The 14438-nt window shown below is 39.5% G+C and overlaps 1 protein-coding gene across 2 annotated transcripts in view; it reads right to left on the bottom strand.

The window, feature by feature from the left end:
- Nucleotides 1-7: 7 nt before the first annotated feature.
- LOC113829955 (zinc finger protein 532) overlaps nucleotides 8-14438 on the bottom strand; it is a 15075-nt gene continuing 644 nt past the window's right edge. Inside the window, exons 2-8 of one of the 2 annotated variants that reach the window (XM_027383132.2) lie at nucleotides 12611-12758; nucleotides 10032-12073; nucleotides 8085-8281; nucleotides 6522-6637; nucleotides 5841-5968; nucleotides 5417-5625; nucleotides 8-5313 (exon numbers count right to left, since the gene is read on the bottom strand). In XM_027383132.2, the coding sequence (XP_027238933.1) occupies nucleotides 1983-5313; nucleotides 5417-5625; nucleotides 5841-5968; nucleotides 6522-6637; nucleotides 8085-8281; nucleotides 10032-12073; nucleotides 12611-12749 (6162 nt within the window). In that variant the 5' untranslated portion in view covers nucleotides 12750-12758 and the 3' untranslated portion in view covers nucleotides 8-1982. The remainder of the gene's footprint in view (nucleotides 5314-5416; nucleotides 5626-5840; nucleotides 5969-6521; nucleotides 6638-8084; nucleotides 8282-10031; nucleotides 12074-12610; nucleotides 12759-14438) is intronic. The other variant, XM_027383133.2, reaches the window with a different exon arrangement.

Raw genomic sequence — 14438 nt, 5'->3', positions numbered from 1 at the left:
AGAAAGGAGGGGGGGAAAAAAGAAAGGAGGGTGAAGAAAGGGGAAGGGTGGGGAAAGAAAGGAGGGAGGGAAGGAAGGGAAGCTGAAGGAGGGAAAGGGAAAGGGAAAGGGAAAAAGAAAAAGAAAAGAGGAATGGAGAGAGGATAGAAAAAATATCAAAACAGAATGGAGAGAGAGGATAGAAAAATTATCAAAACAGAGTTAGAAAATAAAAGCATAGTTTTGGTATCTGGCTAAAATTACTATACAATGCAGTTCCATAATGTAATTTCTCAATGACAGTCAAACCGAGCCTAAAAATACAGAGTAATTTTTTATTTATACATATATATAACAATGAGGCATTCAGGTTTTTATTTGTTTTTAAATGCTGTTATAAATAAAATCTTTATCTCCCTGATTAGCCATGATGCCAGACACATAAGAAAGAAAAAGAAGAATCTTTCTGTTATAAAATAATGCATAAGGATTAATATACATAGTGGTGGCCAGGCATAGACGGTTTCACTGCTATACATTACAAAAGAGTTTAGTACACTGACCATCCAAATACCTATACTAACCTCAGTCTTTCACCTAACATTTCAGTTTTATTTCTACTGAAATAAAAGACCGTTCTGTGCTTTTTAACATGATTGCACAAGTCCCACAGGCTTGTGATTGTATTAGCCAGACATATATCAACTGAGTGATTCAGTTAAGCAGAGGGCACTTCCTCATATAATCAGTTTCTGATCAAATCAAATGGCAAAATTTTCCTGCAATGGGAAAGATTCAGAGCGGATGAACGAAAAGTTTGTAGTTTCTTTTTCATCCTATTGATTATACACAAAAATTGCAAAGTATGTCGAGCTCATTTACATTCAGGTTGCATGAGGCTTGACACACATTACTTCATGTAGTGGCATAAGACAAAGAGGGGCAATAATGTTATCAAATCTGATATTATGGAAACTCATTGGGAAACAGGGAGGAAAGTAATAGTGCTAGAAAACAAGGTCATAATATCTATGATAATTTCCAAAACATACACTGAAATAGAGAGTTTAGGGTGCTTAAAAGGACTGTTTAATATAGATAAACTATATCACACCATAAAAAAAAATAATAATTACTTACAAAAATACGGTGGTGGGGGTTTATGCACAACCATTTCTAATATTCCATACATCAGAATAAAAAAAAAAAAGTTAAACATGTAAACTACAGTAACATGACTAGACACTGCAGATTATCATCACATTAACAATTCTTGATCCAAGAGCACAAGCCAACAGCTGATACTGCCTTTTCTGGGCATCAACAGCCATACAGTAAATCCAATTTTAGTTTGACAACATGGAAAAACATCTTTTTATATTCTAAACCAATATATATTGCACTTTATTATATGATGTTGTAATAATTCTGAGTTTTTTGTTTGTTTTTCTTTTTCTTAAAATTTGGCAATAGTGATAACTATCAAATAAACGTCATATGGCATACCTGAAAAATGCTTGTTTTAACATTAATAAAACTCTAAACAAAACCGTGCTTTATAAAATATTTCCTTATTCTGCTACGTATAAAATGTAAATGTTTCATAACAAAAAATACTGTTACAATAAAGTCTCTTTCACTGATTATCAAAAACTTATGGTTGGTAATCATGCTTTGATGGACATTAGTTTCAGCCTTGAGAAAATTGTAAAAAGAAGGACTTCACACTCAGTGTCAATTAACGTTGAGTATTTAACATTCTCTTGGCACCACAAAGAAATCTCCGAGACTTGGCAGAATGCAGCTGCTTTCTTTGGCATGCCTTTGAACCAAAATGATTGGTAAAAAGATTTAAAGTTTGCCAGAGTGTTGCATAGAAATGTAAAAGGTTCATTCTGCAGCTTTTCAAAATCCTGATTAGGTATACAAAAAGACATTCACTAAACCTAGCAAGTCACCCACTATTACAGCACCCATAAAATTATGTCCAAGTCACAGACAGTTCATCGATCAGCTGTCTTCTCCAAGCCAAAGGGCCTGGCTTTGCGGCCTAGCTTTAGGAAGGCCATTCCGTGGGTCCGTAAATGACTGTAGAGCTCCACTGGTGATGTGAATTCCTCTTTGCAAACAACACACTGATTGTCAAATCTCTCCTCCTCTTCATAATCTTCAATCTTTTTGAATTCTACTTTCTTGTCTACTTTCCTTTTTGCTATTTCCCTTTCCTGCTTGGGTCTGGTTACTTCTTTTTCCTTCTTATTTCTGGTCACAACCTTCCCTGCTTTCTTCTTTGCAACATTTCTCTCAACTCTTCTTTTGACTGTTCCTGCATCTGGAAGTTTCCTGGGGATGCTTTCTGGCTTCTTTTTATTCACTACTGTCTCTTCTTTCCTCCTGAGTGAACCTGCCTCTCCTCTCTTCTTTGCTGGTGCATTCCTTAAGTTCTTCTTTGCTGCAGCCCTTGATACTTTTCTCTTGGCAAGAGTCTCTTCCTCTTCTACTTTAACATCTATTTCATTTTCTTTTGTTTCGGGCTTCTCTATTTCTTCTTCTTTTGCTTCCTCTGGTTCTTCCTCTTCCTCCATTTTCACAGTGGCTTTGAATATTGGTTCCTTTTCTGTATCCTCACTTTCCATTGGGATAATAGTTTCCTCTTTCACATCAGCCTGGACTTCACTCTTCTCAGCATTTCTGTCATCCCCTGTCACCTGGAGTTTTACTTTGTGAGCAAAGAACATGTGTCGTGCAAGGGAGGGTTCAACGACAAATGATGCACCACACTCCTGGCACACAAACCCCTCGGCTCCACCATCTTCCCCGTGCTCTTTGTGCTTACTAGAGTGTAGTTCATATTTCTCTCTTGAGTTGGTGCCAAATCCACAAGTGGCACATCTGAAAGCCTTTTTTTTCCTTTTCCTTTCCTTTATATTACTTTTAGGATTCTTTTCAGCCTCTCCTTCCTCTGTACTTGTTTTTCTCCTCTTTGATCTGGACTGCTCATCTAAGATGGAATCAGGTAACCTTTTAATGAGAACTTTTGTCTTTTCCTTGAGCTTTGCATCTTCTCTTTTGCCCAAAGGTGATTTAACAGAAGTTGGACTGGTTGGTTTACTATCCATGCTTTTCACAGGAGAACTTTGCGTGGATTTATTACTTGGGTGCTTAGATGAAGCTCCAGATCCAATAGACATCTTGCCAGGAGAAGTCTTCACTTTGTCTCTACTCAGTCTGACTGCCACAGTATCAGCATCCTGTCGACTCCCACCTGGCATTTCTTTGCTTCCCAATGGCTTGGTTGGAATAAACTGAGAAGTTGGCATTGTTCCCTGACCACGAGTCCTAATCATCGCCTTCTCGTCAACTTGCTCTCGATCTAGTCCATGCACTGTGCGAAAATGATTCATGAGAGTCTCTTTCTTCACATGATCATATGCACGGCATATCCAGCAGATATATCGTCTTTTGGCATACTGGCATATCTTGTGCACAATATCAGTATGACGCTGCAGTTGATATGTAAAGTTATAATGCATGTCACACTCAGCACAGTGAAGGTTACCAAATCCATGCTCTTCCTTGAGATGTGTCAGTGCTGAAGTGCTGTCCTGCATGACAAATGAACACATTGGACAATTTGAAGGGTATGCCAGAGCAGTTGCATGTTCCTCCAGATGGTGAAGCAGTGCCATGCTTGAGGGCAGTGTTCGACCATCACAGAGGCTGCACACCAGCAGGCCTTCCTCCAGGTGGCACACCAAGTGGCGTCCAAACATCTCTGGCATAAGGGCTTTAGTGCAGACCTGGCACTGGCGACACCCAGCAGAAGAAGGGGTTGGAGTGGCAGTGCCTAGTGTACAGCGACCTAAATGAACACTCAGTCCCCTTTCACCATGGAAGCGGCGTCCACAGCGGTCACATTCAAATTCAGAGGTGTCAAAAGGTACATGGAATGGATCATGCTCTTCATTGAGATGAGACAGAGCTGTTGGTACATCAGGTAAGGATGTGCAACAGAAAGCACAACTCGCTGGATATGAAAACTGTTCGTGGACATGGAGTTCAAAGTGCTGTTCCAAGTCAGTGGCATTGTTGAACTGCATCCCGTTGCAGTATATACAAAGTATTAATCCGTCCCTGATATGGGTGAGGCAGTGACGGGCAAAGTCCTCACCAACAGCAGTCAGGCTACACACCTGACACTGCCTCTCAGCTGCCTCCCCCTCACACATACGCTTGTGTCTCCTGAAATCCTTATTGTCAGTGTATGTAAAACCACATCGGTAACAGACACTTGGGCGGAGCTTGTCTAACTGATCCATGTCCTTTTTGGCAGGACTTTCTTTCCCTGAGGATTCTTTTGCCTCACAATCTTCAGGCGTTGCTTTGTTGAGCGTTTTCTTTGCCTGCTTTTCAGCCTTTGTTGATTTTGAGACTTCTTGGAGATGAGGCACATCTGGGAAAAGAGTCTTGTCTATTACACTACTGACTGTGGGTACATCCCTTATTCTGGCTTCATGCAGTTCTTCTGCACTGAGAGCAACAGGGAGAGTGACAAATGCATTCCTGGGTTCTTGACCTCCAAAATACTGGTGCTGGTAACCCAGGACTTCATGGTGCAGCGTACATGTCTTGGTGCGGTAGTGATTGTCCCTTCTGTGCTCTCGATCATGATGAGCTCTAAGCTCATCCTTAGACCGGAAAGCATTAGTACAAAACTTGGACTTGTAAACATAATGGACTCTAGTTATGATAGAAGGATGGGCATCTGCCAGGTGAGCTTTGATTTTCCCATTGGTATCATGCTCTTCCTGGGCATGTAACTGAACAGCAACTGAGCATAAAGGACATGTTAGTAAACAGCGGAATGTTGCCAGGACTTGCTGTCCTGGTGTTGTACACTTATGGAACACAAGACTTTCGAATGTGTTCCTACACACAACACACTCGTAAGACTTTGCACAATGCTCTGAGATCCAGTGTGATAAGAAGTCATCAAGCACTTTGAAGAAACACACTTGGCATACAGGACACACAATGCCCGAGCGACGGAACTGATGTCCACAGGTGTTGAGGTGGTGTACGAAGTCTCTAGGGCCATCACACCGGCTGCCACATTCTGGACACACAGATATGTTTGAGGTATTGGCAGGAGGATGAGTGAGGATATGGGCCTTTGCAGCACACACACTTGGGAGAACTAGCTGACACTTTCTACATTCCACACGCTGATCAGAGTACGGCTGGTCAGTGCGCATGTGAGACATCAATTCCCGCACACTATGGAACATCCTCTCACACAGATAGCACCTCACGGTACGCTTCCTTGGTGAGAGCCTGGAAAGAGAGAGTAAAAGGAGGAAATCAAATACATTGCATTACAAGAGGACACCCATATTCATTTCTAAGCAATGTTTTCTTCCCCATACCATCTTCCTACCTTTTCATGCCCAGAGGAATCTTTTCCTCTGAGCTGAAGCGGCTACGGTCATCTTCGTTGCCTTCCTCATCCTCCAGTAAGTTGTCCAGAGAGCCATTCTGATAGTCCTCTCCATAAACCTTTGCCGGTGACCTCCCTATGGGCTTCAGCAATGGTAATTTGTTGACAGTTCCACGGTTCTTTGTGGATCTTCGGTGCTGCTTACTCCCCTTGGGTAAAGAACCACATTCAATATTACAGTTATAATAAAGGGACACTGTGTGTTGGGACAAAATATTGGAATCTATAAGCTTCAAGTTTTAAGTTAAAACTTAAAACTTAAAAGCAACAAAAGAAACTTATAGTATACATATCATGATTTTGATACTTCACCTAGCTGGCGAAAAGTAGAGGAAAATTGGCATACACACACAGATCAACCTACCCTGAGTGACTGTGGGATGGGCACTAGAATAGGCTGGAGAAGCCTGGTGAGTTGTAGAGGAAGCGATCGTACTTCCACGGTCTCCTCATCCACCTCTTCTCCTTGCATCATGTGGTTGCGAAGATGGTCTGGTAAAGATATCAACCATTACAAAAAATATCCTTATTCTCTCTGGTAATAATAAAATCATTACCCTTATTCTCTCTCTTAATTACAACTTTATTTTTCTATACTGATAAAAAAATAAATAATAAATAATAATAACAATAAAAAATTACATGGAAAATAATGTATCAGCTGACCCCTATGGTGACTCACATAATATTATGGGTGCAATTCACTTGAAATCATGTTTTGCAGTTTCAGAAACAATTTCAACTGTGTGGGAAATTATTACCTAAATGTTCTCAAGCACTCACTACCATCCCTGATCTCTCACCTGTCACCAACAATTAGTGCATAAAGGCCAAGTCAAAGTAACAACTGAAAATACGCCTAAAAAGTGACATTACTCACTCGTACCCCTGACCTTTTGTGAACACTCACAATCTTTTTTCAATTCCTGCTAACATCCTCAATCTTTCTTTACTACTACCAACTATTTTAGTACGGAAAAACATATTTTCTTCAAATCTAGATTCAGAAAAAAAAGCGGATATCAAGTTGTGCAGTATACGTCACCTTTAAGAGCACATCGGTTGTAGAAAGTCAATTTGGCATCACAGGGGCCGCACTCCAGGTTGATCCAGACACTACGACGCTCCCTGTGCTGCACCAGAGAACTCTCTATGAAGAATCTGAAAACCGGGAAAATATGTTGTCCAGACAAACCATAGAATCATGAATTAATTTTTCTTACCTCACTCTAATGCTAGTCTACAATTTCATTCTTACCTCACTCTAATGCTAGTCTACAATTTCAAAGTGCATGTAATAGATTCCTGCACTAGCTTGAAACTCGTTTATTGTCAAGTACTAAATCAACATAAATATAAACATATTTAAATCATGTCATATCCCTAAAAGATAGTGCCACTTGCAAAGTGCTAGTGACAGCTATTATAAGAATATACAGGAATATCTCCAGAGGGACATACCACATGCCGCCATATACTAGTCTCTTTGCAGGCACGGGTTTGCATCCCATCTGTGGCATTGCAGTAAAGTGAAATGCATTCCATGTCCCTTGGTTTTCATCTTGACAGTTTTTCAGTAATAGTATGGAAATGTACACTAAAATCTAAAATAGTAATATCACTGGGCACTGCCAATTTGACCCAAGATGTCTGAACAGTGGGGGATTTTCTGATTTTTATTAATTATTACTACTTTTATTTCTTTTGAGACTTTGTGCCCCTCAGAATTTTGCACCCATGGCAACCTCAACTATGGCCCTATCTATGTTATACCAGTACATACATCAAAATAATACTAGTAACAATAACAATAATAATAATAAAAATAACAATAACAATAATAATAATAATATAAAGGATAATGGTAATGATAATGGCAATTATAACAACAATAAAAATAATTATCATATCAATATTAATAATAATAATAGAACAAAAGAAACATTATTAAAACAATAATAATAACAATAGTCTAATAACAATAAAGAATATAACATCTTATACATTAATAATAACAATATCATCCCCATCATCAAAACAAAATTAATATCATTGATAATATTAATACCACCTACAGCAACAAATCAAAAATAGTCTACTACTACTACTACTGATACTACTACTACTATTACTTCTACTACTACTAATGCTACTATACCACTACAACTACTACTCCTACTACTACTTCTATCATTACTACTAATACTGTTACTCCTACTACTACTACTGCTGTTACTCCTACTACTACAAATACTATCATTACCATTATTACTACTACTGCTACAACTACTCTTACTTACTACTACTACTACTACTACTACTACTACTACTACTACTACTACTACTACTACTACTACTACTACTACTACTACTACTACTACTACTACTACTACTACTACTACATCATAATTACATTACTATTACTACTACTATTACTTCTGCTATTAATACTGCTACTGTTACTACAAACAATAACAATGATAATAATAATAACAACAATAAAAACTACAACAAAACAACATTATCGATAATACAAATAATAATAATGAAAGTAAAATTCCAAAAACAATAGAAGCTGGAATGAGGAGGATGGCCATCCAAAACTTACGTGTCTCCACATGAGTGGCACCGATAACCCTCAGCAGGAATGGTGAGCCGCAGCCAGGATGGAGGAGCAACATTAGGGGTAAAGGGAGGCAAGTGAACACTGTCCAGCTGCCACTGAGTGAGGTCGGCTCCTTCTCCGGGTAGTTCATTGTTGGGTGGGGGATACTCCACCACCTCCCCAGCACCTCCACCATTCACCTGGTATGTGAGAAAAGGAAAAATAAGATTTGTAAGGACCTACTTTCATATCTCCCTTTTTATAATTCTTTTTTATTTTTTAGAAAGAGGAATGCTGAAAGTCTTCTTGCAGAGAAGTTATGATTTGGATACCTCTTCATAATTGATCTGCTATCTAGTTCTGAAATAATGTACATTTATCATCTTTCAATGATTTTCAGCTATAGAAAGGTGCTATAATGGTACATTCCGACCTAAATATCCTCAAGCACTTGGAAAATGTGATAAAAAAATCTAATTCATTATAAGTATTAGCATATTTTATATTCATTCAAAATACCTAAGACCACTAGTTTACTCCGCATAAAACTGAAAATATGAACCACTGCAATTTTACAATATATCATAAACAAAGGCACTGTCATGAATGAAATCCCTTTCAAATATACTCTATATTTTTTTTCCCTACAGCATTTTGTCAACTTCCATGTTGAATCTTTAACTTATTGACAGTTGGGGCATGCACTGTCCACATAAATCTTGCTCTGTTAAATTTCCTGATACCCTAACTCACCAAGGAGTCACATACTAGGCCTGTCTCACCTTATCTGTTTGGCCTATGCCAATATTTGGATAAAAGTTTGATTTTCAAATTGTTATGGTTATCAATGTAATTATTACTGTTACTTAAATTATTGTTGTTATTGTCATATTGCTATGAACAATACTAAGAGTAATATGAATCAAAACCAAGGAAATGGGTAAAAAGGCGACACCAGGGATGCTCAGAAATTGACTCCTAGGTGACAAGGCACTTGTGGGGCCATAAAAAATGAATAAACTTAAATCAAGATGAACAAGACACATATAAATGGTGCATTTGGCACCATGTAACAAGATATACTAGTCTCATGGAGTTATAAGATATCTCCAATCATAAGAATTCTCTAATTCTTAAATGACTGATTTCATTATCATTCTGGAAGTCTATTAAGCTGATATGTCATGGAAGGAAGCTGTACTTTGCTATTAAAATTCTTTTTTTTTATCTTCAAACTGAACCAAGTTGACTGCAGTGTTAATATAAAAGAAAATGCCAATATATATGTCAATTCACTTAGAAAATATTAGGTGTATGTATGGACAGACAGATAGATAGATAAAAGTAGATATAGAAAGGGAGACAGGGATAGATAGATAAAGACATACAAATATAGATGGATAGATAAACAAAGATATATACAGATATAGATAAAATGATAGATATACAGACAGACAGATAGAAAAATAGATAGGTAGATATAGAAAACTTTGTAATTACTAACAACTGGACCACACTAACATTGACAAATCAAAGAATACTGGCTCACAGAGGAGTACTTGCTTCTAAATAAAACAATCAGTAAAAAAAAAAAGGATAACAACACAATCAGATATCAAGAAGAATGATATAAGGTAACCCTGGTGATTGAGCAACATTTTCCCCCACCTGTCAGCACTCTGGTAAAGGCTAATAAACTTTAACCCTGCACAGTACATTCTTGCAAGAAAGACCCTGCAGACCTCCCCAGCATTTTACAGGTGCAACCAATCTAAGCCATATTTTGTCAATATATATATGGTGGAGGCACTTTGTCATCTGCCATAGTGTTAAACGTACAGAGGCCATTACTCTTTGATATGGTCCTATTATTACCAACCACTAAACCTTAAAAATGCATAGCCATCAGAAAAGAAACTTAGTATCTTTAGAGTGATACACTCAACTTACAAAGCTCTGTAGATAGGCCACAAGTTCCAGGTTCTCTTTCTCCGACTGATCCAGGAGCTGTTCTCGTTTGGCGTACCAGCTGAAATCTTCTTTGCTTCCTCCACTCTTGTCGAAGTCCTCGTATTCTATACCACTTTCGCTGCCTTCCGACATGACAACTTCTGCCTGAATCGGCATTGGGAAAGTGTCGTCGATTTCCATCTCCATCTTCTCTTCTTCCGCAGCTGCCATATCTAGCTCACTTTTGTCTTCACGTTCCTGGATGACATCTATCTCTCCCTTCGCTGGTCTCTCCTGCGGTGAATGAGACTTTACTGTGCTCTGCTTTGCCTGGCTGCCCTGAATGGTTGTCAGCTGTTGTGCAAAGGCCACGGCAACCTGCTGCACCAGGTCCACTTCACTCACATTCACTGGGGCTGAACTTAAGGGGCTTGATCTCTGGCCCTTGGATTGCTGCTTCTTTATGCTAACCGGGGCTTTTCGGTCACTTTTTGTACTTTTATCAATATTTTTTGTATTATCTCTAGGAGAATCATTCTCTTTGTCACCATTTGCCTCAGTGTCTCTCCTCCTATCCTCACGCCTGTCTTTGCTTTGCCTAACAACTTTCCCAGATTCACCCGCACTAACTTCAGAAGACACTTTCTTGCCTCCACTTTGAACACTTGTATCACTTGTGCTGGTCTCTGCCTTTCCTTGGGCACTGCTACTCCCCTCACTCTTCTCTTTTTCAGCTGGGGGACATTTCTCCACCTCTTCCATCACTCTTGCATCACTAATACTTGTATCTGCCTTCCCTGCACTGTTTGCCTCACCACTTGCACTTGCACTCTGTGGCTGGTTTGTTTTTGTGGCCTTTGCCTCATCTTTTTCTTTTATTTCACTACTCTGCATTTCTTTGTCTTGCAAAAGACTTTCCTTCACTTTCATTCTCTCATGATCAGTCTCTAAGATGTTTTTTTCTACATCAGCCTTTTCTATTTCCTTATTTTCATATTTCTTGCTTTCTATTGTCTTCAATTTTTCCTCACTCTTTTCATCACTATCAGAGTCACTGTCAGAATCTGATGCATCCCCCTCATCATCATCATCATCATCTGAATCTGATGATGATGACTCACTATCACTATCAGAATCTGAATCATCATCTGTGTCATTATCTTCTCCTTCATTATTGGAGTCCTCCTCAAGCATGGCACCTTTAACAGTTGAACACTTGGACTCTTTTAACATTTCTACATCTAGACTCTTTTCCGGAGTCTCCTTAGAAACAAATCCCTTGCCCATGTCACTTTCTAGTTTTCGTTTTACCCTCCCCATTCCTTCCTGGCTGGCCCTCCTGAGGCTCACAGGTCCTAGTGGCACCAATCCAGTCGCACTTGATGCCTCGTCTTTTTCAGGCAAGGTGACATGTTCCATCAGACCTTTTCCTGTACTTAAAGTTCTTTCTAGATTTTTTTTCAAACTACTTTCACTGCTTTCTGAGGAACTTCTTCTCTGATATTTTTCCTCTAAAATTTTCTCACCTGGCATGACACACCACTTGCTTGCACTACTATCACACACTTTTTTCAGTGTTCCTTCTCCTGGCCTTCTGTTTTGTGAACTACTAAACCCTAAAACCTCATCTTGTCTGCTAGTCTGTTGAGCAGCCTTACAAAGATCCTTGTACAGCTTGTCTTGCTCATCCCCAGAGCTGTCTGTTTCTGAGAGACTCAATGTTGATCCCTTCAGGCTTTCTGGCAACTCTGCGAGCATTCTGAACTGAGCATTTCCTTCATCAGCCTTACTGGAATTAGAGCGGGGAATAACTGTAGCTGCCTCCTTTCGTTCTGACTCCTCAGAGTGAGCTAGGACCTGCCGATCCTCTCTGCACCCCCGAGCTGCCACTGACTGCAGCTCATTAGTTTCATCCCCTTCTGGCTGGATGTCTGCAGACCGTGACTGAAAACCATACATGCTTGGTGATGCCTCCTTAAAAGACAGTGACTTGTCTGCATAATGGTCCATCCCAGACTCCATGATGTACTCATCCTCATATGCTGTCAGAGTAAATGAACATACCAGTCATTAGAATTCATCCAAAATAATATTAACACGTAAAAAATATCTGAAATGATCTATCCATTTTAAAGGATGTCACATAAACATTACATAACTGAACATCCTTTTTTAACCTTTGAGAAAAAAAAAAGGTCATGTATATGCTCTACATTCCACTGATGTCTTTTGCATGCCTATTCTTTGTTACTGTGTGTGTTTTGGGGCAAAGTGTCATGAAAGTCCAGAAGAAATAATAACAAATGATGAAAACATGGTAGACAAAACATACAAATACATACATCTGCATTAACATTCAGTTTCTTTTTTTGTATCTATATGGAATAATAAACACAAAGCGCATTATCATGCATGTATATATATTAGAATTGTCATGTGTAGAATTTGTATGCATGTATATATTAGTGCAAGTGGATAATGGTGTAAATGCTTGTGCTTGCATAAGCTTGGGTACATGCATAGGGTGAAGACGAAGGCATGGTGCTTGGTGCATGCATGTGGCAGTATGTAGTGCTCACCAGGGTGCTGGGTGTAGTCCATAGGTGAGGTGAGAGCCAACAGAGCCTCGACAGCTGTGCGAGCCTCCAGATCCCCTTCCTCCTCCTCTGTACCCCCTCCCTCCTCCCCCCTTACTTGGGGCTCTTCATGGGACATCATTGCCTCAACCTGTAATGTAAAACCCCCTGGTCACCTGCTGGGTAAGTTATGATGCTGGGAAGACCCTATTTCTAAAAGATGTGATATGTGGAAACATCAAACCTATCACACCTGCAGCCACAAGTAGAGAAATATACTGACATTATACCTACTGGAATTACAAGTTCTAACACCTACAAAACATTTTATCCCTCTGAACCCTTCGAATCCAAATTTCTTGTTGGCTCTCAAGTGTTATATATCAGATTTGTCATCCAAAACCATTTTGAACTCAATAAGAACAAATCCTAACCATATACTACAAATAAAGACAATGTATTAACTCACACCAAACAAACCTATATTTCTATAATGTATCCTTCATTTATCACTACTATAAGAGACTGCTAATGCTAACCTATCACCCACAGAAAATCTAAGTCACATTAAGCAAAATCACTTATTCATTTATCACTAGTTAATGTTGCTTCCAGCATGCATAGAAGACTACGAGTAGAAAATGAACCTAATATGCTCACACTGATTAATCAAAATGTTGCCTAAAAACAAAATTGATGTCAAAAATGCAAACCCTGAATGAAGAGTTCCTTTCTCTGAGGACAGCTTCTAGCACTGAGCAACATCTACTTTCCTAATTAAAGGAGAAAGTTTCAAGAACTGCACCTGATCTTCTCTTCTCATGTCACAAGATAGTTACAAGCGCCCAGAACAATCTCTTCCTGCCTCTCAAAAGACAGTTTCTAGTGCTAGAGTAACCGTTTTCACCAGTTCAGAGGCACCTCTAAAATCTCAGTATAATCTGGAGGGAAGCATTTTAACAATCCATCTGAGCACTCAAGAACCAAGCCCAAAACATTTCAAACTTGCAAAAAGCGTGTGGAGGACAATATAGGACAAACATAAACCCAGACACAGACAAATGATGAGGTTATATGGATGATTTGGTTCATTTTAGCATATACATGTATGTGTGAGTGTAGTGTGAGTGAGCTAGTATAGTGTCAGTGTGAATGAATGAATGAATGAATGAATGAATGAATGAGTGAATGGGTGTGAGTATGAGTGTGAGTGAGCATGAGTTAGCATGGGTGAGTGAGTTAGTGTGTGTGTGTGGGTGAGTGGGTGAGTGAGTGGGTGAGTGGGTGAGTGAGTGAGTGAGTGAGTGAGTGAGTGAGTGAGTGGGTGAGTGAGTGAGTGAGTGAGTGGGTGGGTGGGTGGGGGGACGGGTGGGTGGGTGAGTGAGTGGGTGAGTGAGTGAGTGGGTGAGTGAGTGAGTGGGTGAGTGAGTGGGTGAGTGAGTGAGTGGGTGGGTGGGTGGGTGTGTGGGTGAGTGGGTGTGTGTGTGAGTGTGTGCGAGTGAGTGAGTGAGTGAGTGAGTTAGTGAGTGAGTGAGTGAGTGAGTGAGTGAGTGAGTGAGTGAGTGAGTGAGTGAGTGAGTGAGTGAGTGAGTGAGTGGGTGGGTGAGTGACAGGCAATATACAATGTCAGTATGAGTGTGACTGACAGTGAGTATGAGTAGCAGCGATGTGTATTTCCCAACGGCATTCTGAAAGGTAATGAGTGTAGGAGTGCCTTTCCTATTAAAAAACCTTTCCGACCCTCCCTTTAAGTATGGTCACCTAACTTCTTTACTTATATATCACCCTCAAATTTAGACTCAGAAGTGTTATTCATTTCATAAGCCAAAAC

Source organism: Penaeus vannamei, chromosome 39 (genome assembly GCF_042767895.1).
Source record: "Penaeus vannamei isolate JL-2024 chromosome 39, ASM4276789v1, whole genome shotgun sequence".
Lineage (NCBI taxonomy): Eukaryota > Metazoa > Arthropoda > Malacostraca > Decapoda > Penaeidae > Penaeus > Penaeus vannamei.
The sequence above is the reverse complement of the archived record's forward strand: the minus strand, read 5'-3'. Positions and strand labels throughout refer to the sequence as shown.